The following is a 22,395-nucleotide window of genomic DNA, read 5'->3' as shown; positions in this document are numbered from 1 at the left end:
TTGCCTCAGGAAATGCAGCGGGAAAATATTTAAAGAGGCAGCATCACATCAGATTGTTTTTTTTCCAACTGCAGGAGCAAATGTCCTGAACCAACACATGCAATGTTTTCTGCTGCGGTCCTCCGAGGATAAACAGTCTGCGAGACATGATGCGGTGTGAAAGATGGACTTTTTCGTCAACACGTCCTCATCAGGCTGATTTCCTGCATTAGGCATTCATTTACGCGATTTCCAAGATCTTTTGATGGGTGATTTCTAGAGAGAATCCCGCTCTCTGACCCATATTTCCTGTGTAGTGTCCTGTGTGGATTCATTATGTTAGTGTAGCATCGCTGTCATCTAAAACTGCACCCTTTTTCACAAGTCCCACTACGAGACATTAGATTCAGTTGTAAAAGTAGTGACTGGCCGTCTGACCCCAGAACTGTAATCTGCCAACGACAACCCATTTAAATACATCAGGCATTAATGGCTCTAGTTTTTTTACAAAGGCAGATGGAGTTTTTCTAGTTGTCAGCCTTTGGGTCACTAACAGGTTAATGATGCTTCTCAGAACACATCATGACTGTATTGCAGCCAACACTGTATGCTGTATGAGCAGAACATTTGCCACATATTATGACACTTCAACTCTCATTTGACCAAACAATTCGTGTGAATTTCAGACATTTTAGTAATTAACAGATAAACCATGACTTAACTCATTAGAGTAGAAGCTACTTGCCGATTAATAACCAGGAACATAAACAGCAGGTCGAGTCCCAACTTGACTGATGTTTCTGGGTCACGATTCTTAACGACTTGGTTAGTAACATCGCTTAAGGGAATGTAAAACCGGCTCAGACACTTACTCGGACACTGCAGCAGCGTGTTCTCAGGCTTATGGATCTCCGGTGGAAGCGCTGGTGAGCCTTCAGCACAAGGAGAGGGGCGGGATATGACGATGATCAGATCTGCACAGTCCAGTTGTCAGGCATGGAAGAGCATGTTGCGGGGTGAATAACTAGGCCGCTTTTAAATTTAATGTGTTCATATTCTCCGCACTCTGGGGTCTTTAGTCCTAGTTTTCAGCAAGGGTCCCAGTGCTCCTTCTGCTCAGGTTTTCCTCTTCAGCCACACCTCCTGAATGCACAGACCTCCGTCTGTCAGACACTGGTCCCATTTGGAGGTCAGGGCCATGCTGTGCTGTCCCACTCACCACATTTCAAGCATTTTTACTGCAATTGACCATTTTTACTCTGAGGGCTATGGGGTTTTATCTCTAGGCAGACTTTTTACCTTCGGTAAAAATGTTTCAGTGGTTTTTCTGATGTGACAGAACTTGATGTTTTACTTGTATCAAAATTGCATGTGAGGTTGAGATCAAGGTTATAGTAACCGATACACACATTTTCATTTAGAATGCAGAAAGACCCTGGCAAATGGTTTCTGGTTGACCTGTTCATGGTTTTATGGATAGACAAGCAACACAGCAGGAGAATTGAAAGATGTCTTAACAAAGGCCATGAAATTAACAAGTCGAACCAAACACATGGATAAAAGTAGGGAAAAAGCACACAATCTTATCTCCAAATATAGACACAGCACTTGATAAAAACACTGCTTGTATGGAGAATACCATGGTTATTTCCAATTTGAGGTGGAATATTTAAAAATGCAAAACAGAGCTTGGGTTCAAACATATTTATTCAATTTGAATATCTTTAAGTCAATATTATTATTATTATTATTATTTTTTGTTTTGTTCATCACATCCTGCAAACCTGAATAGTGACCAAGTCAAAACTGAGATGAAGGGCAGCATTCACATACAAACTTTCAAGTGTTTGGACATCATACTCACTGACTTCAATAGAAAAAACAGCATCTGGATACAAATAACAACTGTACGAAAAGAAGAGAAATATTCCCTCTGAGTGAAACGTACAGGCGGCCATACATGAGTCAGGCTCCGGGTCGCATCAGCTGAGGCTACGACTGTGGCAGTCCAAGGTCCTTTATGGATGGTGACACAGTACATGTTTCCCTCTCTCAGTCTGTGGTCCTGTGGAGTCCACTTCAGTCTTCATGGATGTTGAAAAGCTTGGCGACTTCGTTCAGATCTGCATGCTGTTCACCATCTTTAATTATCTATGAGAAGAGAACATTTAAGACTTTAGAGTGGTGACTTCACACACCATATTTCCCTCTCTTTTTTTGGAATTTTGTTTTAGTGGTAAAAATCTGAATTATTTACATTTACATTTTCATATTTGATGACAAGAGTAAATCTGGCCGCTAAAACATAAGGTGTGAAAAAATTACTCTTAGCTGCTGTGTGAGAAGGAAACACCTGGAAGTGGAGTGAATGCAGTGCAGCGTACTGCTGCAATCTAAGAGGGGAGTCTGTTGAACAGGACTAGGAGTAGCATGGTGTCTGACAGTTTGAGAACAATTCTAGTTCATATCAAGAGGTTTGCTACAGACGCACATAAGCAAAATGGTCATGTGGCTCGGTCAATAAAAAAAAAAAAAAAAAAAACACTTAAAATGTTGATTCTTATGAACAAATTGAACAAATATGACTCAAAAACAACATGAAATAAAGGCTTAACGTAGTGCTAGTAAAGAAGGAACACTGTCCACTTTTGCCAAATATGTTGTACTTACCTTCCTGGCTATAGGCATCCTGTTGAAGACATTCCACAGGATAATTCCTACCACCACATTGTCCCTCAGGTAGAAGATAACTCCCTTTCCATAGTCATCTTTTGCCACTGGAGGTATTGGCGTGGACAGGGTGGGGGACATCTTGCCTGCCACAGCTTCAGTCTCACTCTCAGACCGTATTCCAGTTCCTTCAGATTTTAAATGTGTAGAAAGGAAACAATCAGAAACTATATTCACTAAAAGCTAAGAATGACTATGTATAGATCAAGTATGGATCAATGTTTAGAATATATTTTTATAAGTGAACAAAGGTGAACAGAGTAAACAAATGAATGTTTTCCATGGAATAAGGAGCTTGATATTGCAAAATAAATACATAATCACTTTCAACATTGGGTAGATTTTTTTTTTATCTACATTTTAAAATGTAGATACTTTATCAGGCGTGCTTTAAAAAGAAAAAACAAGAACACTGAGGACAGATAGACATCACACCTGACTGCTCAGTGGCTGCTTTGGGTGTGTCTTTCGCTGTGGCTTTGGCAAAGACACCCACTGTGGGCAAACTGCTGTCCACAATACCAATAGCCTCATAGCCTACATCTGGACCCAGGTCACTCCTTCATAATAAACACACACAGAGAGGGAACCAATATTATAGCAGGTCAGAAAACATAACATATCCCTGTTGATCATCATATATATTACAAGGTTATGCAGTGTAGCAGAATTTACCAGAACATGGACTGATGCCAGTACGGTTTACTGGCCCCGGTCATGTTCTCCCCAGCCAGCCTGCCACTGACCACCGCATGGTCATGGTGTTCCACTCGTCTCCGGCCAAGCTTGATGTCATAGAAACAAGCTGCATCACCAGCCTGGCAACAGAAGAACCGAGAATGAAGTTTGCAGATCTAGTACACCAGAGAGGTTCTGTACTACAGACCAAATGGCAAAAATAATTCTGAAGATCACATCCTTGTAGAACCTACCACCCATATGTTAGATCGCGCTTGGAGCTCCGCGTTGACTCGATACCCTCCAAAGTCAGAGTCCACTTCCAAACCACCTGACGTGGCCAGATCCACATTGGGCTCTAAGCCAACAGCAGCAACAATGTGATCAGTCTTCACCTACAGCATCAAAAGTATGACACAAATATCATTAGTTTAGTTGGCTGCTTCCCAACCCCCCTGGGGGGCGCCAGAGATCGTAGGGATAGGGATAGTACCTATCCTTTCCATAGGATTTGTCGCTTGTGAATTTGTTTTGCCGATTGGTAAACATGTTTTGAATGTTGTAAACTTGTTTTATGAAATGGTAGTTTTTTTAATGAAATGTTCATTTTATTTGCAAATCTCGGCCTCTGTTGTCAGGTGATTTCTTTAATTATCATGAGAGAGATGCGAAAATGGTAGCTGATGAGGTGAAACGGAGGCAAGGAGCTGGCCTATACTTTTTTAACCCACACATTTCCTTTCCCCGATTCCTTGCACTCGTAAAAAGCTGAACATTGCAAGAACTCACTGGATCATGGCTTTATGGATTTTCTTTTTTGCCGCAGTAAAAACACCAACTCGGCAACTGTCATTTATTTAAATTCACCACAGCATAACAATTGGCTCAGGCTGGGTCGGGTCTAACTTTTTAGGGATGATTACAGCTCTAATATAGACTCTATTTAGCCTGCAGTGTAAAACAAGGAGAATACAAACAACAACAAAAATATCATACATACCACACGGCCATCCTTTAGCTTGATCTCCACCTTCCCTTCCTTGAAGTTCACATTTTTCACCAGTGCTTCTGTAAGGACCTGCACGCCCTCTGTCAGAGATTGAACAGCCACAAGTTGAAGATGAGAATAGAAGTATCTGGTGCTAAGCACAGAGATCTAAACAATAAACCTTCACTGCCTCACCTCTCCTGACTTTCTCTGTTGTCCAGTTGCTCAGATACTCAGGTAGTACCTTCCCCATGTTGCCTTTCTCTGGGAACATCTGCATGACCTCCAGCCCCACGTCAGCAGCTGCAGCGAGAAGTCCAGCCCAACAAAGTCTTTTCGTAAACAAGAGGCAGTGACTCTTACTCTAATTCATCAAGAGAAATTTTGCAGCTCTCTAAACTTGAGTGACTTATCGAGCCTGATTGAAAAAATATGTGTAGATGAGATGTGTTTGCTTACATTTCCTCCCCAAAGCACAAGCCAGCTCACTTCCCAGGAATCCTCCGCCAATGATGGTGATGGACTTGACCGTTCTTGAGATCTTTTCCAAGGACTTAAAGTCATCAATCTGTAAAAAAAAAAAAGAAACGATCTGCACTACAGCAATGAGTTTCAAACCACAGCAAAATAGTGCCCCTCACTGGCAGAATTTCGGCATCTATTGACAAAATAAGTCTTCCATGAGATAACGCCCTTTTCCAGGGACCTGTTAACATGTTTGTAGGACTTACTTTTCTAAACAGCGTTGTCCTCTTTGTGACCTCTTCTCCTGCCCTCTCAATTACCTGCATATTCCGTGGGATACCACCTTACAAAAAAAAATTTCCAATCAGACTTGTTTGGCCTGATTATGTAGTAAAGTAGGAAAAGAAAAGGGTGTGTCTGAGAGCCCCACCTGTGGCAATAAGACACTTGTCATAGGTGATTTCTGATCCATCACACAATCGTACTTTGTTTCCTCTAACATCCATGTGGACCACCTGTAAAGGATAGAAGACCTCAGATCTTTCCAGGAATGAAACAAAAAAAGCAACATACATTTCATAACACATTTTTAACATTCTGGCATTCTACTACTGACCTTCTTCCCAGTCATTACCGCTACCCCTCCGTTCTCAACTTTGGTCAGTTCCACAGGGTCGACATAAAATGAAGGTGGCTGGAAATAAATACTAGACCAAAAAAGAAAATAGGCATGACTCAAGGGCCGCCATTTTTCATTCTGAACAGTGTCTAAAAGTCTCATTTTCTTGATATTAATCTTTGCTGTCACGGTTGGTGCAGGATGAAATGTGGTTCATCAGAGGCAGTTCTGTGACGTGCCAATTAAGTAACTAGTAGCCTTATCCAACAGACACACATCTATCAGTCGTGCACACTGGTTCTCAACACACCTCCTCTCCTTGCCATTCCACTGTTTGAAGCGTAGTGTCTCTGTGACGGCAGGGTCATCGGAGAACCACAGCTCTTTGGAAAGCGGTGGTCGCATGTAGGGCAGGTCCTGTTCATCTGTGATTATCAGCACCTGTGATTATCAGTCAACAGTGCTGCTGAAAGCAATCCTGGCACCCAGAGAGTCCTCAAAGACGTTTATAACAGAAACAATTCTAATCATGTACACCAGCCAAAGTTAATAACTCACCCTAGCACGTGGGTCCCGTGCACGAATGGACCTGGCAGCCGCAAATGAGGCAGTGCCTCCACCAATCAGGAGGTAGGGGGCGTGTTCAGGCAGAACAGGGACGACAGGGGTGGGCTCCACAGCAGTTTCCTGAACAACAGCAGCCGAGTGTTCTAAGGTGAAAACAAGAGAACTGCACTGTTAATAGTAGACCTAAACTCCAGAAAGAAAAGAATCCCTTTGACCACCAGCAGAGTGCAATATGTGTATTCAATCTGAAAAGCAAAACGCACAAGTGTGAGCAATTGCAGATAACCATTATTAATCCTCATCAATACAAGTCCTGAGAAATGGGAGGGAGCGATATGGAGAAGTACTTTTGTTTTAATCATTTGCATTTGCAAAAAAAAAAAAAAAAAAAGATGGATCGGTTTAGTAAGGGGTACATTTTAGTGTTTTAGTGTAGAATTACAATTGAGAAATAACCTGTAAGTGATTTATTATTGAATATTTTGTTTCAATACCAGCTAAGCAGTGACAACATTCACAAAAATAAATTTAACAAAACTAAAAAATGTGGTCCTTGTTTTGGTGCAGATTAATTAACCCTCCCCGCTGCTAAAACTTGACTCTCTAACACAGATGCATTTTATACCATCTCCTCTACCAAAAGGTGCAGCCCATCAAACACCAGCAAAAAACTGGTAAATAGACCTAAGATGCTTCAGTAAAATTTTCTTGAACTGAGAGCAACCAAATCTACATTATTTTTAATGTGTCAATGGGTTGACATGGGATTTAATAGAGTGGCATTAAATGGCAGAGAGCCATTTAATAATTATATCATAAGAAGTATTTCTAGCAGTTCTAAAATGACTTACAGTAGCTGTAAGGGATATATGACTGCCATGCACATGGTTCGCTGTGGATTTAATTTGAACATGTATCCCCTCTTGAAGGAGTTTTATTCTCACTTCTCAGGCTGGGCGCTTACCACTTTCAACCACAGGGACATCCTGCAGTTGGACAGACACTTCTGAAATGCTTTCATCTACAGCCACTGGGGCCACTTCTGTTAGTGACACCCCAGAGGGGAGGGAAGGAGAAAAAATATTTAAAATGTTATTGTCAAGAAAAAAAAAAAAAGAAGAAGAAGAACTACAGCACGTCTGCAATCTTACCGCTCTCTAAAACAGGAGCGGGAGAAGGTTCACTAGCTTCGGGCGTGTTTGACAATGGCTCTGTGAGCAAAATATTGGATGGCCATTTTAAAAGTTGTAAAAGTGATGGGTCCTATAAAATTGCCTTTGTCATCCCGAAGGCTTACCAATCTCCTCAGTTGGAGCAACAGGCTGGTTGGGTGTGTCTATCCGCAGAGGTGGATCTGATATGGCTTCTAGCACAATGACAAAAGAACATGAAGTTGTGATGTATAAGCCACGTTTCAGCTGACACTCCTAAACACTGACTCTTCAAGATCCGTCATGGGACAATTCAAAGGTTTCTCCAGTTTTTGCTGATTCTTACCACTCGTGTCATCCTGTGTAACTGCCTGCTCTGGTGCTTCAGTAATGGGCTCTGTGGGAGCTTCTATTGATCCTTCAGTTTCCATGAGGGAACAGAAGAGATTGAGATTTTCTTTTGTGTTCCGCTGGGGCTCTAAAAACAGCAATGCTGAATGCATTGGTATATTCCAAGACTACAGTGCATGGGAAATCACAATTCGTCCATCACATGAAGCATCTGATGCTCCTCAAACTCAGCTGCTATGTCATAACATGAATTCAATTCAGGCATGTGCTTCCATGCAGGTCCAGTCATGCCATGCTCCTCTGAAGGCTGTTCTGTGGCTTCAGCTGAAAAGCTTCCAGAAGAAGGTGGTGCTTCTAGAGAAGAGTGGACACAGGAGTTCTCCTAGGCTTGATCTGAAGCCTAAACTATTTCTTGCATTCATGTGTAAGTCTTCCAGAAGTATGAATTTAAACATGCTGATTTACTAAAAAGCATCTAATAGCAAAGCAACAGGGATTCTGGTGGAAACGTTTAACAAAACATTACCCCAACAATGTTACACAGAAAAGTCTGATGTTTGACAGACAAGATGAGGTGGTTATGATGACAGACACCAAAGTGAGAATGAGGTTCCACAGTCCGATAGTCCAAAAAATCCAAAGACCGCACCCTCAGACCAACCAGTTTTCAAGAATAAGTTAGTCATGATTTTGCTCCAATGGTTTTGTTTTCTTACCATATACATTTTGGTTATACAGTACAATGGTTGGATGAGGACCATCAGCAGAGTTGCAGAAACACACCAGAGTGAGAATGTACACAAGGACATGACTGCCACAGGTTAGTGAGGAACGAAACTTGCAAAGATGGAACGTGCATGTTGGGAAATGTGAGATCAGGCAGAATGGTGCATGAGTTAAATATGAAAGGGAAGATGCGCTGAGTCTGGATCTCCACTTTGCCCAAAACAGACAGTGGAGAGAATATAGCAGAAAGGTCACAGGGGCAGGAACCCAGCTTTGTGGGTCACAGTTTACAAAACCTAATGGAAGATCTGCTGCTTCGGCAGGTGCTGAAGTTTCTGCTGGTGCTGGAGACCTCTCCTCTTCAACAACTGCCTGAGGCTCCTCAGCCTCCTCTGGAACATCTTCATGATTAGAGATCACAAGCATCGTCAATATCTACTCCAAGGAAACATAACTATACCTAACAATTGCATTAATTCCATTAATTCCATAAATAACCCATGGTGAAGCTAAATAAATTGTAGAGCCTAAAGTCTCAGCCTTCCACCACACAGTCATTCATTCAGCTGCTACTGGGGTTCCCCTGAGCAAGACAATTACTTTCAATTATCTTGATTGCTCCACATTACCACATTATAGGTAACCAAACCATTCTGGAAAGACAAATGAACAAAATAAAAAAGAAAAGAAAGAAAAAAAAAAAGTTGATCCAACTTGTTGGTCTGTTAACAGTAACCACAGGCCTTGGGTAAGACCTACGTTAACCTGAACTTCTATAGTGCAAAGAAATAAACATGGCCAGGCTATGGTGCCAAGTTCAGCTAGAACTCAATTAGAAATGCAAATTATAAGAATTAGCAAGAAAGCCTGCATAACAGCATGTATTATGCTGATGCCATGGAGTTACATGGCATGACATATGTAGAATTGGAATAGTAAGAATTGCTAATTTAAGTAATTTTATTTTAATTTTTACTTTATTTTTGGAAATAACAGTCAAGCATTGGTCTCTGACTTCAGGTAAGTATAACCCTAAGTGAAAGGGAAGTGTAAACCAAAGAATAGCATTAAAAGATACCTGGTGAATAACTAAGTTAATGTAGCCAGTTATACACTGAAACAAACGCTATCTTTATTTTAAAGCTCTCATCTCACTTACATTTTTAAGAGCCTTATGCCAAGCGTACACTAAATGATGGGGTACTGTTTATACCACACAATTTGTCTTGAAATCGCAAATGACTAGATACAAATCTTACAACAATGCACTAAATGTCATATATGACAAAAGGTGCATCCTCTGGACAGGATTTAAATCTTTCTTATATGGTACACAGATAATCTTATTTATTTCAACACAAACATTTTGCTCACCTTTCGTGGCTTCTGTAGCAGCTGCAAGTCATAAGAGAAACAACGAAAAACCTTAGATTACACTGTATTTTGAGTCCAGACTAAAATATTCACTGATTATTAAAACTTCATAAAATTTCATAAACCAATTGACAATCTTTAAAGACTGACGGTAATTCTTTATGTTCTTAGAACTTATGTTACAATGTCACAACAAATAGCATAATGCGATTACTAAAATAGGGCCCTGAGCATTTATATTAATGTTTAGTGTTTGACCTGTTTATGACCCTCCTGAGTCAGGATCAAACATATTCTGTAGGGGTTTAATGATATGTGATACAGGCCAATAATTAAACTGTTAAACTGCAAAACAAGGACCGATGGAGGGGCTTTAATACAAATGCTGACAATATTCTTCACTTCATTCGATACAAATACTTGATCGAGTCTTACCTGCCGGTTCTGTCTGTGTTTGTACTTTTTGTTGTTCTGGTTCTACTCTGCGTGTTCTGCTGGCAATTTCTGAGATCCGCTCCTGATACCGCTGCTTGTCACCTAACACAGTACGGTACGCCTACAAAAAGGAAAATGCACTTGTCTGTTTAATATATAAAAACATAAGAAAAGCACTCAAAGGTAAAAGCCTTTCCCTACTGTAACAAGACAGCACAGATTGTTTTGTTAATTATTATTTATTTTATAATAAATTATTACAAGTAGTAAACAGAAAATGCTCCTGGGTCTACTATTGAGAATGAAAATTTTCTGAGGGAAAATTCCCTGCAGCCTTGCATTATACTGAAAAATTCAAACCGCCACAAACATTTTTACATTATAGAACAAAACTGACTACACTGGACTGTGAAATAATACATGTGAGGTTATGTATATTAAAATAAATAAATAAATAAAAATTGAGCTTCTCCTGTGATTGCAAAACAGTCCTGAAGGTTTATACTGAACACTTTCTTATCATTCACTCATGTTAATGAGCATCTTATGAAGTGGCTTTTGGTGATGACAAGTGAACAAAGCAGCCATGAAGAAGAAAAAAAAAAAAAAAGAGACGAGAAATTCATCAAACATAGTTCACTTTCTCCTGCTACAAAAATACTAAATAGGTTTCCTCCATTCAATTCTTCAAAATAGCTTCATCTTAGTCTCCATAACCGGAACAGTGCATCCAAACTTTTGGCTGGTAGTGTACACAACCATGAGGCCAAAAAAAAAAAAAAAAAAAAAAAAAAATTCAACTTACATATACTCCTCCACCCAGACAGGCAGCCCCCACCAGAACAACATACAGGGTGTTCTCTCTTCCTCCCCCCGACGGCGCTGTTGACATCTGGGAGCAGTTCAAATCTGGTCTCCTTTCATTCCTCAACACTGAAACAGACGGCCATCGGTCAGCTTTCCCGCATTTCAGCCCTAATCAGTTTCTCAATAAATCAATAAAATAAGACCCCAGTTGACACCACTTTACCTGGTCTTACTTTTGACTACAAACACACCTCTACACATATCAGCCATTAGGACACAGTAAACTGGAAAGGAAGCTGCAGCGCAAAATGATTCAAGGTTCAAGATTAATTTATTGTCACTACAACAGTATACACAGTATACCGTGTATTGAAATCATGTTTCTCACAGACCCCCCATAGTGCAATCATAAAATAAAAATATATACGTATTCACACACTAAACTATACCAACTCAAATTTAACCTTGACTACTGTACAGGTTATCTCTTAAGAGAAAAGTTAAACTTTTCTGTACAATAAACAGGACACAGGACATAACTGGACAACATCATGTAACATGCTTGTAAATGGATATGTTGGATATTTCAAACAGGACACACTATACAAGACAAACGTGTGCAAAATGTATTGAGATGTGCAAAAATCAGGTGCATAAGGCAGGAAGTGTGTTGTTGTTGTCGAGTTTAACAGTGTTCTGGTGATGGCAGTGCATTGAGAGCTCTGACTGCTTGCAGTGTCTGGCAGGAACAGTTCTGATGCTGCAAAGCCATCTGCCAGACGGTAGGCGGGAGAACAGGGCATGTAAGGGATGTGAATCCTTCATTATGTTCTGAGCTTGACAGATGAGGTGTCTCTCGTAGAACTGGGAGAGGGTGGAAGTGGAACCCCAATGATGCGCTCTGCTGTCTTCACCATTCACTGCAGGGCCTTCTGCTCAGTGACAGCGCAGTTCCCGTACCAGACAGTGATGTAGAAGCAGAGAACACTCTCAATGGTCAGACGTTGCTGGGATTTCTTGGTGGTGGAGGTGGTGTTGAAGTTCCAGGACAGGGTGGGGACAGTCGGTTTCTTCCTGACGTTGACAACCATCTCTTTGGTCTTAGTGACAGTGAGAGTCAGGTTGTTGCTCTGGCACCAGTCCACCAGATATTTTATCTCCTCTCTGTAGGCAGACTGATTGTGGTTGGTGATGAGCCTCATTACTGTTGTGTCATCTGCAAACTTGATGTGGTTTGAACTGTACTGTGCAGCACACTATCACTATCATGTGTCAGCAGAGTGAACAGCGGTGGGCTGAGCAGCGTCCCTGTGGACCTTGGAGGTGTTATTTCCTATAGACACAGACTGAGGACTGTCTGATAGGAAGTCCAAGATCCAGCTGCAGAGCGGAGAGTTTATTCCCAGCAGGTCCAACCTCATTACAAGCTTTGTGAGGGTTGTGTGAAGGGCAGACAAGATTGCATTGTCTGTGGAGCAGTTTGGCCTCTAGGCGAACTGAAGCCTGTCGAGATTCTGCGGAAGCTACATCTTCATGTGCCTCAGAACCAGCCTCTCAAAGCATAATGAGCCATTAAAGTACAAAAAGGTGACAAATGTCCAATGTTATTAGTGTCCAATGTGCATCTGATGTAGGTGTAAAATAGAAGACGACATGTGAGACTAAATTAAAACTTGAACAGTAGCATCCTTTACAGCCTGTGTACTGGAACAACAGTGAACTGTAGAGGCCGACTGTCCAGGATGACAGCCAGGCTGCGACCTTGACCTTGGCCTTGATCACGACCAAGTCATGGCACAGGCTACAAGAACACCATGATGATCAACTACAACACTCATTTACTCATACCCAGAATTCTGTTTACACTACCTTGAAATATGGAAACCAATATAATTATTATTATTGCGAAAGATTCACAATGATGGCATTCTGAGGTTTATTAGTAAGCTGGAAGAATGTCCAAAGCGTAAATAAGTAACAGTGCGTGACTTTGTCGCAGCCTCTGCGGTCACCTGTTTAGGATAAAGCTACTGCAGGTCTGTTCGTCTGCGTAAAAGAGTCCGAACTCGCTCCAGCCGTATAAAGAGTGCGACACGCCGGGCGTCAGTGAGTTCGGGCGTCCGTTGACAGCGGCGTTAGCTCGGGAGCTAACTAGCAGACGGCGGCTAATGTCGCCAGCGTTAACTAACCTGCTCTCTTAGCATTCTGCCGACAGAGAGTTGAAGAAGCCCTGGCAAGCGGAGCCAACCTTCTCCACGCCGCTCTACACTTCAGCATGGCTGAACGTCTCAGAGGACAAATGAATGCCCGCTAAGGCTACAGAGCTGCCGGGGCCACGCTGAACGAGAGGCCGGAGGCTTTCCCAGGTCATCCGATTCAGTGCGCGCTTCCTGTCAGCGCTCTTTGCCCCGCCCATGGACAGCTCCTATTGGTCGTACGTCCCACGTCACTGCTACGCGAACGCTTGTGGGATATTATGCTCGATGTTCGTTGGTTAATGTAGTTTACTGCCAGAGCCATGACTTCTCAGGTGTGAATATACTGCTACGCTGGGGAGCACATATATATTTATTTTTGCTTTATTGCAGACCATCTAAACAATCAAAAGTTTTCTTTTTTCCCAGCTTTTCATAGACGTTAATATAAATAACAAGCAGTGTGTGAATGCAAAGGGTGCAGCAAGACTTAATTCTGCCCATGTCAGATAAACTAATCTCTAGTTTTATTCTGATAAAACCTTCATTTGCTGTGTGTGTTTGACAAACACAGATAAATAGCACTGTTGCTATATGAAACTAGAAATCATGCTATTACATTATGCTATTAAAAGTAAAATGTGTAAATTGATGGGTAAATAGGGTCATTAAGTCAACAATGGTTCAATGTACTCCAGGGTCTTTAGTACAAAATGTGTTGTATTACATATCTTTTATTACACACTATGTGAAATTTGCCATTATTTACCTCTATGTATTCTATCCTGTGCATTTTCATATGAACATCCTGTGCTTGTCATCCTGTGTGCAGGATGAATATCCTGTGCTTGCTATGGCTGCACATATACTAAAATTGGATCGATACAGAGAAGATTAGCATGGCCCCTGCGAAAGGATGACACGCAAATCCGTGAAGCGTTCCATATTTTTTTAGGGCAGTGGTGGCCTAGCGGTTAAGGAAGCGGCCCCGTAATCAGAAGGTTGCCGGTTCGAATCCCGATCCGCCAAGGTACCACTGAGGTGCCACTGAGCAAAGCACCGTCCCCACACACTGCTCCCCGGGCGCCGGTCATGGCTGCCCACTGCTCACTCAGGGTGATGGGTTAAATGCAGAGGACAAATTTCACTGTGTGCACCGTGTGCTGTGCTGCTGTGTATCACATGTGACAATCACTTCACTTAAAAAAAAACTTAAAGAACAAGGATATGGCTCAGAACCACACACTCACAGAAAGGTGGAGAAAGAAACTGAGAGAACAGCAGTCTTATATTCCTCTGCAGACCTTTATTGACCTGTCTACTTACAGAAAGGAATGTTTTAACATCACAATAATAATATGCATGCAAGAGTCTTAGGGACAAAATACAACAATAACTGTCTGCAAAGCAAATAAACCCATAATTGTATGCCTAGATCATAAGATTATGGAATCTAGGTCCCCTGGATAAAATATGATAGCTTCATAAACATCAGCATCAACATGTGAGAAGATATAGGAGTAGATTACATTTGCAAAAAACTACCAAGGTACTATGAGTTCTGAGATAACAGTTTTTAAATGTTTATGTTTTCATTAGCTTTGTCATATACCTTTCTAAAATATAGTCTATTTTGATGATGGCTGGTAATTTTAACAACACAGGTATGCTCTTATATTGTCAATTTCTGTTACGATAACATCAACACAGTTACACTGAGAAATGTTTGAATATAAGGAAATATACAGAAGGTACGGAAAGTATTCAGACCCTCTTAAATTTTTCTGAATACTTTTTCGTACCCACTGTATTTTATTATTAAATAGCATTTATGAACATTGACAAATTAGTCAAGACTATGACTGCAGCCTACTGAGATTTATCTCAGCCATTTATTTATTTATTTATTTATTTATTTATCCCTATTCCTTAATTTCTTAAAATCATGCTGTGCAACTTCAAAATATATTAACACACCAGGTATCTCCAAGCAAGCTTTGCAGTCTGTGGTAGAATCTCAATCTCTTTTTAAATATAAAAATGATTTCATCGAGCTTCAACGTAATCTCCACAAAGACTGGTTCTTATTTTTAGCCACGGCTGAACTTTTTTTGGTGGACACTCTTAGACTGTGCCTTACACTCAGCTCACATCATGATAGCTGGAATTTGGTCAAACACATAGGCACAAGCACCTTTCTTTGTTAATTAGTATAATTTATATTCAGATTCTTCAGGCATACTGCCATACAGACCACAGAGTTCCTAGAGTGATCGTGTACGCCAACATGGCCACCAGGTACACACGGAAGAGCAGGATGTCCAGCACATAGCCCACCTGCAGCCACTCCTTGGCAATGTCCCTGCTCTCGTCTCTCCTCTCCAGGAACTGCCTTATGGAGGTGATCTCATGCAGAATGTTGTCCATCACCGGAGGAGTGTTGTCGCGTATGGGGAGGGACAACCCCAGCCCCCTGTCGGTATCCCTGGAGCTTTCACAGCTGTGGTGGTTACAACGAGTGGCTGAAAAATGGTACATTCGTTGTGATTTGGCAAAGGTTTTTAAAATAATTTAACATTTAACTAAATGACTTATTCAAAAAGGTCAGTTTTTCATGTATCAGAAAAGTATCCCAAGATGGGGTGCGAGCCCATCACATGGTGTAAAAAAGACTCACACACCATTTACTCACACACTCACACCTATGGACAATTCAGAGTTGCCAGAAGGGAAGATTTATAGGCCTGGACATTTCACGTGTTTCACCATGGAACAGTCAGAAGACAGCTGGAGCACAAGGCTAAAATGGTTTCAAAACATAATGTGTTTTGCTGGACAGAAGCTGATAAAAGAAAGATTCTGTGACCCGTTTGGTGCCGTAGTTCTAACCGGTGCAAGGCTGTTTTCCTATCTTCCTACCTAGAAATATATATAATAATATATTATTATCATATATATTATTATAAAATCTCATTCAAATGTTAGGGCATATAGCAGCCCTAAATTAAATGACTCTGATTTACCATCAAATGTCACCCTTCGTTATCCAATTTTACTCATTACCAAATTGACCACCATTAACATATGACCTCACACTTGAGTTTTGTTCATGCTGTACCTATGTTCATGTTGTTCTCCTTGTAACGAGGCAGGAGGGAGTCTCTTGATAAGATGGAGCACAGGTTGTGTTTGTTGCGCATGCAGAGGAGTGTGGTGGCGCGCTCCAGCACCAGGTACTTCACCCACTGGGGGACATGGGACTGCAGGTCCTGCTTGTGCACCAGCCGTACAATCAGCACCGTCTCCGTCAGGCTGATCACCAGCAGAGCCATGCACACCACAAAGTACACTCCTGAAAGAGACACAGGAGGAAGGAAAGTCTTCATTTTGGGGCCAGTTACTCAAACCAACCAACTAACTTGGTAATGGTAGATATTGCTTCAGTTTAGCCGGCTGTATTGTGATTTTTTAACAGTATTTTAATTTCACAGTAATGACAACCATGGATGGGTCTTACAGCAAACACTATTATCAACTAGCTGATATAAAAAAAGCAGGTCATAGACCTGGTGCTGCTTCACAGGATACTCATATTGCAGCGTTTAAGGTAATATCTGCTGCGATGGCAAGGAAAATCAACAGAGGGGCAGTGTTGTTTGCAGAATAATCAAAAAGACAATGGTTGTGCATTACAAGCTTTTAACAGTGAAGCATAAAATTATCAAAATGAAACAGAAAAATAACATTCTTACAGAGTGGTAGTGTAGTGACACTGTAGTGTTCCTTTCCTGGAGCCTCTCCATCCAGTTATATTTCATGCCAGCCTTCGGCACCATTATGCTGCCAATCTCTCTAACTAAGGACTAATTAAAGAGTTAATGTCCTACTAAGACATTTGTTTCCAAATCAATATTTTACCGATTAGAGGTGTTCCAATGGCCGTGGCTGGGAGAGTGTCAGAGACAATGATGAGGAAGACAGAGTATCCCAGGAGAAGAGTGATCTTGAAAGATACCCTCTCCCCACTGTCAGGGGGCAGGTAGAATCCCACAATGTCCATTACCATCAGAAAGATGCTGGGCAGCAGGAGGTTCACAGTGTAGAACAGAGGTCTGCGACGGATAACAACCTGGGAAATGTGTACAAATCATGATAAAATTTTAGCAGTTTCAAACATAAAGTGCATCCAGAAAGTATTCACCGCGTATCACTTTTACTACATTTTGTTGTGTTACAGCATTATTCCAAAGTTAATTTTTTTTCCCTCAGAATTCTACACACAATGCCTCATAATGAAAACATGAAAAAAAATGTTTACTTGAGGTTTTGGCAAATGTAATAAAAATAAAAAAACTGAGAAAGTACATAACTATTCAGAGCCTTTGCCATGAAGCTCAGACCATGAGAAACAAAATTCTCTGGTCTGATGAGACAAAGATTGAACTCTTTGGTATGAATGTCAGGTGTCACGTTTGGAGCAAACCAGGCACTGCTCATCACCAGGCCAATACCATCCCTACAGTGAAGCATGGTGGTGGCAGTATGCTGTGGTGACATTTTACAGATGCAGGAACTAGGAGACTAGTCAGGTTAGAGGGAAAGATGACTGCAGCAATGTACAGAAACATTCTGGATGAAAACCTGCATCAGAGCGCTGGGGTGACAGTTCATCTTTTAGCAGGACTTCGACCCTAAGTACACTGCCAAGATATCAAAGGAGCTGCCCTTGAGTGGCCCAGGCAGAGCCCAGACTTGAATCCGATTGAACATCTCTGGAAAGATCTTAAAATGGCTGTGCACTGATGTTTCCCGTCCAACATGATGGAGCTTGAGATGATGCAAAGAGGAATGGGCCAAACTGGCCATGGATAGGTGAGCCAAGTTCCTGGCTACATATTCAAAAAGACTTGAGGCTGTGATTGCTGCCAAACGTGCATTGACAAAGTATTGAGCAAAGGCTTTTTTCAAAACATTGGCAGAACCTCAAGTAAGTGTTTTTTACATTGTCATTATGGGGTGTTGTGTTCTGAGAATTCTAAAAGGACAAAAATTAAATGAATCCATTTTGGAATAAGACTGTAACATAACATAATGTGTAAAGTGATGAGCTGTGAATACTTTCCAGATGCCCTGTAGACTCCCATGAATATTTGTGTCAGCAGGAGGTTTTACAGCAAAGCAAATGCGCACATTGAATTTCATTTCAGCATAGTAGTCGTCATTGTCCAGGCTGAAGGAGTTGTACTTGGAGAGGACATGCAGCAGTTCCCACTCTCCCTGGTTCATGAACACGCTCTTATCCACTTTCACATCCTCCGGGTCCCTCATGAGGGTGATGTTAATGTCATTAACTGCCAGACAGACAGAAATGAGAAGTTTTATGACTCTAGTATGAGCAGAGCCTGATAAAAATGCTGCATCACGATCAATGATTACAATGGCTCATCAATGGCTCATATTTTAATAACATAATTATGAAGGCAATATAAATTGTGTCCTATAATCATTTCGGCATATTCTAATTTCATTATTATGATGTAATAGCAGAATTAATGATGATTACCAACTAGAACTATTTAAAAACTAGAATTTATTAAAAAGTTAATAGAATATGTAGAAAGTCTTACTTGTGTGTAGCCAGCTCTGGAAGGTCAAGCTACAGTTCTGGACATCGAAAGGGAAGTTATAAATGTTGAGGGTGCAGGCAGTCACTACTTGAATGGGCTTGTAGTTGCGCACCAGTCCATCATGTCTTACATAGACATACGGGATGTCAGGGGACTTTCCCACGTCCACGCTTCATGAGATACAGTGATAACGAACATAAAAAAGTCCACATCATTACACTCTTACAACCAGAATTCATCCACAACTAGAAAAGAGAAGTTTGTGAACAAACTTTGAATTTGGCTTGGAAAGCAGTAAGAATGAAAGAAAAGATAAAGAGTGGAATAATTATTAAATTAGATAATTTTGTGAAATTGGTTGAAATTATTGGGACTTTTATATGCATATATGCATATGGACGTTTATAACATTAACATGTTAATACTTGTGTGCTAGCAACTAATGGTGATGTCAGCAATGTTAACATCAACAAAGCTAATGGGGTGTGTCCACGATGCGTCACATGAAATCTGGTGATGCATAGGACATGTTGAAGAAATAGCATGTTAACATGCTAATGTTAGAATTATAACATAAAAAATGCTATGGTCCATCACATGAATGGCCATGGTCCATCACATGAAATTTGGTGACATTTGGGACATGCTGTCCCAATGTTAACCCGCTAAAATCTAGCAATGTTAACAGGACCTGGTCATGACATGACATTTGTGTTGCTACCCGATTTGTGCCAGAAACCCAATTTGGACTTGGAAGTTTCCGCTTGGAATTGGGTTGGCACACTGTTCTACGGCTGCGGCAGATTTTCACGAAGAGAATGGAAAGAAGCCCTTCACAAATTCCACAGATTGGAAGAGGTTCTGTACTATGAAAACTCTTTAATAGTTTACTCATAAATGTTTTACATATAATTTCATATACGTTGTAAATGTTCAATACAGTGAACATACTTACACATAAAACTCACTGAAGTATAATTTAAAATTTGATTTCAGCCTGCTCGTTTTATTCCTTTTAAGTTGTTCACCACAGACACCCATACCATTTCACTGAATATGTCTTTATTTATATTTAATAAATTAAAACAACAAAAGCACACACTCAGTGAACAGTCAAAATAAAAATATCTCTGGCATATGGAATCTAAAACTAAATAGGTCACATAGATATTTTTTAATAATATAAATAAACTCTGAATGCAGAGACAACATTTATCATTTTTTTTCTACTACTGTCTTACTAGACAAAAGCCAATAGGCTCATACATTTTCTAAAAAATAATGCATATCATCAATAGTACCGGAGGAAAAATTTAAAATCAGAAAGAATAGCAGCCTGTTCATCATCATCCAGAACCTCTTGTTATCTGTGGCGACCCGATTCAAAGCGAAAGCGATTTTTGAATCAGGTTTCCGGTCCAAATCGGGTAGCAACAATTTGGAGTGTGTTAAACATGTTAAACAATTTGGAGCATGCTAACATCAAAAAGAGAGCTGCATTATGTGGTAACTTCAAACCCCCTTATACGAAAATGTACAGTGCTTGCTGAACTTACAACTCATTGATGACTATGTCAGGCACCCAGACATTAGCGGTAGGAATCGACACTTGCTTCACTTTATCAAAGTCCTCCGGGCTCCACACAAGGAATTCATCAGTCCATTGCTGAAATGGTAAAGACTAATATTAGTCAATAAACACCTGCTATGGGAATATAATTAGGTCTTCTGTAAAGAAGCTGGTCTTACCTGCCTGTACCAGACATAAGTTGTGAGGACCTGGTTCTTCTCATCCTTTAGCAGAGGGACATGGTCATGGTTAAGTTGGAGTTTTTTTTGTCTGAAACTGACTGAAAGTGTTTTTGTCTGCTCACCACATTGAGAATTGAGTACACCATTAGGTCAATGGCCACCATTGTAGACTGACGCCAGTCTCGTACAGGTCGCACTCCTTTCTTGTATCCAGCGCTTAAGTACTCCGATATTCGGACCAAGGTGGCATTGGCAAAACGTCCCGTGTTGTTGCCTATCTTCTTGACTAATTATAGGGAATAGGTTTCATTCAATTATCGTCTATACCGGATAATAGGATAATAACGATTGGTCAATCTACACAGATGTCCAGCCATAAATATATGTTATGTACACTTTTAATTCCAGTGTACATTTAACATAATTTATACACCCTCATGTATAAATTACTCATCCATCCAGCCAATCTGACTGGTGATGAATCACACTAGCTCATTACTAAAGACAACATTGTAGTCAATAATCACATGAGCTGCCATTTTAGTCTAAGTTGTTAATACTGTTTCAATGGCTGCCCGATTAACAGATTAACACTGATAACCTTCTTTAAGTCTGTGTAGTTTAGTTGTTTTATCATGTAACAGAAATGTTCTGTCTATGAAGCTAATTTGTTAGGGTTTTAGGGGTGACTTACCTGAGCAGGTACAACCACTGGTATCTAGAAACATGATGAGCGCCATCCAAAGTGCTAAAATCCTCATCTTTTATCAAACCTGGCTGTGGTTGCTGTCCCACACGCTGGAGCTGCTGATGTGTGTCTACACTGTGCCGAACGGTCTTGCAGACCACCCTGTAACCCATATTCTCAAATTTCCCATCAGAAAGCCATTTTAGATTTAATCAGATGATTACCTCAGCCGCCTGTACTGCTGTCTCCCATGCATGGAGCCAGCTGTGGTCTGAGCTCACCACAGTAAAAGAGCGAGGGCGTGTCCTTCCCAGCTGCAAAAAATAAATAAATAAACATTAGTATCCATACATCAAAAGCATGAAAATTGCTATTGCATAAAATATTTTTTCTCATGATGCTAAATTAATCATAAATAACTATATTATAAAACTTTTGGCAACTGTGCTGCTTCTGAAAATTAAAAACAGGACATGCTGGGTTTCTAAACTGAGCTCGTCTGATATAACTGCATTTAAACTGACTCCAACATTAAACATACATTGTATTTTCTTCCACAGAGCAAATGTCTCAAGACTTAAGTATTTTTTCTTACATTTATTCCATTGTACACTGTATTCTGTATTGTAGATTCTCTCAATGTAAGTTGTGTAATGATAGTGTAATTGCACTGGACCAAACACACAGGTGTGTTCTACTTGGCAAAATAAATTCACATTCTGTCACAAGTCACAAGGCAGAACGAACACTACAGTGATTTGAGTGCACATAAATTTAATTTTCTGATTCATGCTGTATGCAGGAATTGGTTGTTTGGGGCTCAGATTTCACGGCCAAGTTGAAGCCAATTCTCCTTCACAACATTAAACTGACACTCAACACTCTGCCAGGAGTTATGTGGTTTAATTTGCTATACCTTCAGTCCATTAATCAGATTTGTGCTTGGAAAATATTACCAGAAAATCATGGGACTATTAAGTTAGGCTTTATTCGTTTAGTTCTTTGACTGAGAGATGACTGTGAAGGATGCGTGATGAAGACTCAAATGACCCGTTGGATGCCTGTGGTTTTTCACACATTCTACTCAATACTTTGTAATAGCATAGGAAAATCAAAATGTGATTCATAACATAAATTATATATAACTATCAGTGACACCTTCCTAAATATATGCATCAGCATCAAATATATGCATCAGCAGGCAAACATAATGTTTGATTTATATTTCTCCAAAATAATAAAAAGGCATCTATATCAGGGTGG

General features: G+C 40.5%; 2 protein-coding genes and 1 non-coding gene across 5 annotated transcripts; 1 reads left to right on the top strand and 2 right to left on the bottom strand.

Annotated features, from left to right (window-relative positions):
- Positions 1-1,668: 1,668 nt before the first annotated feature.
- Positions 1,669-13,271, bottom strand: aifm1 (apoptosis inducing factor mitochondrion associated 1). 3 transcript variants are annotated; one of them, XM_028983125.1, is made up of 22 exons: positions 13,060-13,271; positions 10,869-10,996; positions 10,064-10,184; positions 9,629-9,649; positions 8,551-8,655; positions 7,524-7,595; positions 7,324-7,392; positions 7,178-7,237; positions 6,991-7,068; positions 6,018-6,169; positions 5,770-5,900; positions 5,457-5,547; positions 5,271-5,355; positions 5,107-5,183; positions 4,835-4,943; positions 4,571-4,678; positions 4,388-4,476; positions 3,642-3,782; positions 3,385-3,527; positions 3,145-3,269; positions 2,650-2,837; positions 1,669-2,130 (listed from the first exon to the last, which is right to left on the bottom strand). In XM_028983125.1, the coding sequence occupies exons 1-22, from the start codon at positions 13,145-13,147 to the stop codon at positions 2,059-2,061; spliced, it is 2,253 nt and encodes a 750-aa protein (XP_028838958.1). In that variant the 5' UTR covers positions 13,148-13,271; the 3' UTR covers positions 1,669-2,058. The 3 variants fall into 3 exon arrangements, with proteins under 3 accessions (XP_028838958.1, XP_028838959.1, XP_028838960.1); XM_028983126.1 differs by lacking the exons at positions 7,524-7,595; positions 8,551-8,655; XM_028983127.1 differs by lacking the exons at positions 6,991-7,068; positions 7,178-7,237; positions 7,324-7,392; positions 7,524-7,595; positions 8,551-8,655.
- Positions 13,272-13,909: 638 nt separating this feature from the next.
- On the top strand, positions 13,910-14,016 carry LOC114793232 (U6 spliceosomal RNA). The gene has a single exon (XR_003750223.1). It is a non-coding gene; the product is annotated as a U6 spliceosomal RNA (small nuclear RNA).
- Positions 14,017-14,871: 855 nt separating this feature from the next.
- On the bottom strand, positions 14,872-21,265 carry htr3a (5-hydroxytryptamine (serotonin) receptor 3A). The gene is made up of 9 exons (XM_028983890.1): positions 21,139-21,265; positions 20,567-20,730; positions 20,442-20,486; positions 20,249-20,358; positions 18,693-18,862; positions 18,256-18,416; positions 16,984-17,194; positions 16,184-16,417; positions 14,872-15,587 (listed from the first exon to the last, which is right to left on the bottom strand). Exons 1-9 carry the CDS (start codon positions 21,203-21,205, stop codon positions 15,298-15,300), a joined length of 1,452 nt encoding a protein of 483 aa, XP_028839723.1. The 5' UTR covers positions 21,206-21,265; the 3' UTR covers positions 14,872-15,297.
- Between the last annotated feature and the right edge of the window lie 1,130 nt (positions 21,266-22,395).

This window comes from Denticeps clupeoides, chromosome 6 (assembly GCF_900700375.1).
Source record: "Denticeps clupeoides chromosome 6, fDenClu1.1, whole genome shotgun sequence".
NCBI classification, from domain to species: domain Eukaryota; kingdom Metazoa; phylum Chordata; class Actinopteri; order Clupeiformes; family Denticipitidae; genus Denticeps; species Denticeps clupeoides.
Note: the sequence above shows the minus strand (reverse complement) of the source record. Positions and strands in the feature narration are given on the sequence as shown.

Bases quoted from the DNA above. Each gene is read 5' to 3' on its own strand.
- htr3a (XM_028983890.1), bottom strand. From the start codon at position 21,205: ATGAGGATTTTAGCACTTTGGATGGCGCTCATCATGTTTCTAGATACC. The intron at 18,863-20,248 runs GTAAGTTCAGCA...TATCTCATGAAG, and splicing joins GACATAGTCATCAATGAGTT to CGTGGACGTGGGAAAGTCCC. The intron at 17,195-18,255 runs GTGCGCATTTGC...CACATTTCCCAG, and splicing joins ATGCTGAAATGAAATTCAAT to GTTGTTATCCGTCGCAGACC.
- aifm1 (XM_028983125.1), bottom strand. From the start codon at position 13,147: ATGCTGAAGTGTAGAGCGGCGTGGAGAAGGTTGGCTCCGCTTGCCAGG. The intron at 10,997-13,059 runs GTTAGTTAACGC...CGTCTGTTTCAG, and splicing joins GCAGAATGCTAAGAGAGCAG to TGTTGAGGAATGAAAGGAGA. The intron at 4,944-5,106 runs GTAAGTCCTACA...TTTTTTTTACAG, and splicing joins GGACAACGCTGTTTAGAAAA to ATTGATGACTTTAAGTCCTT.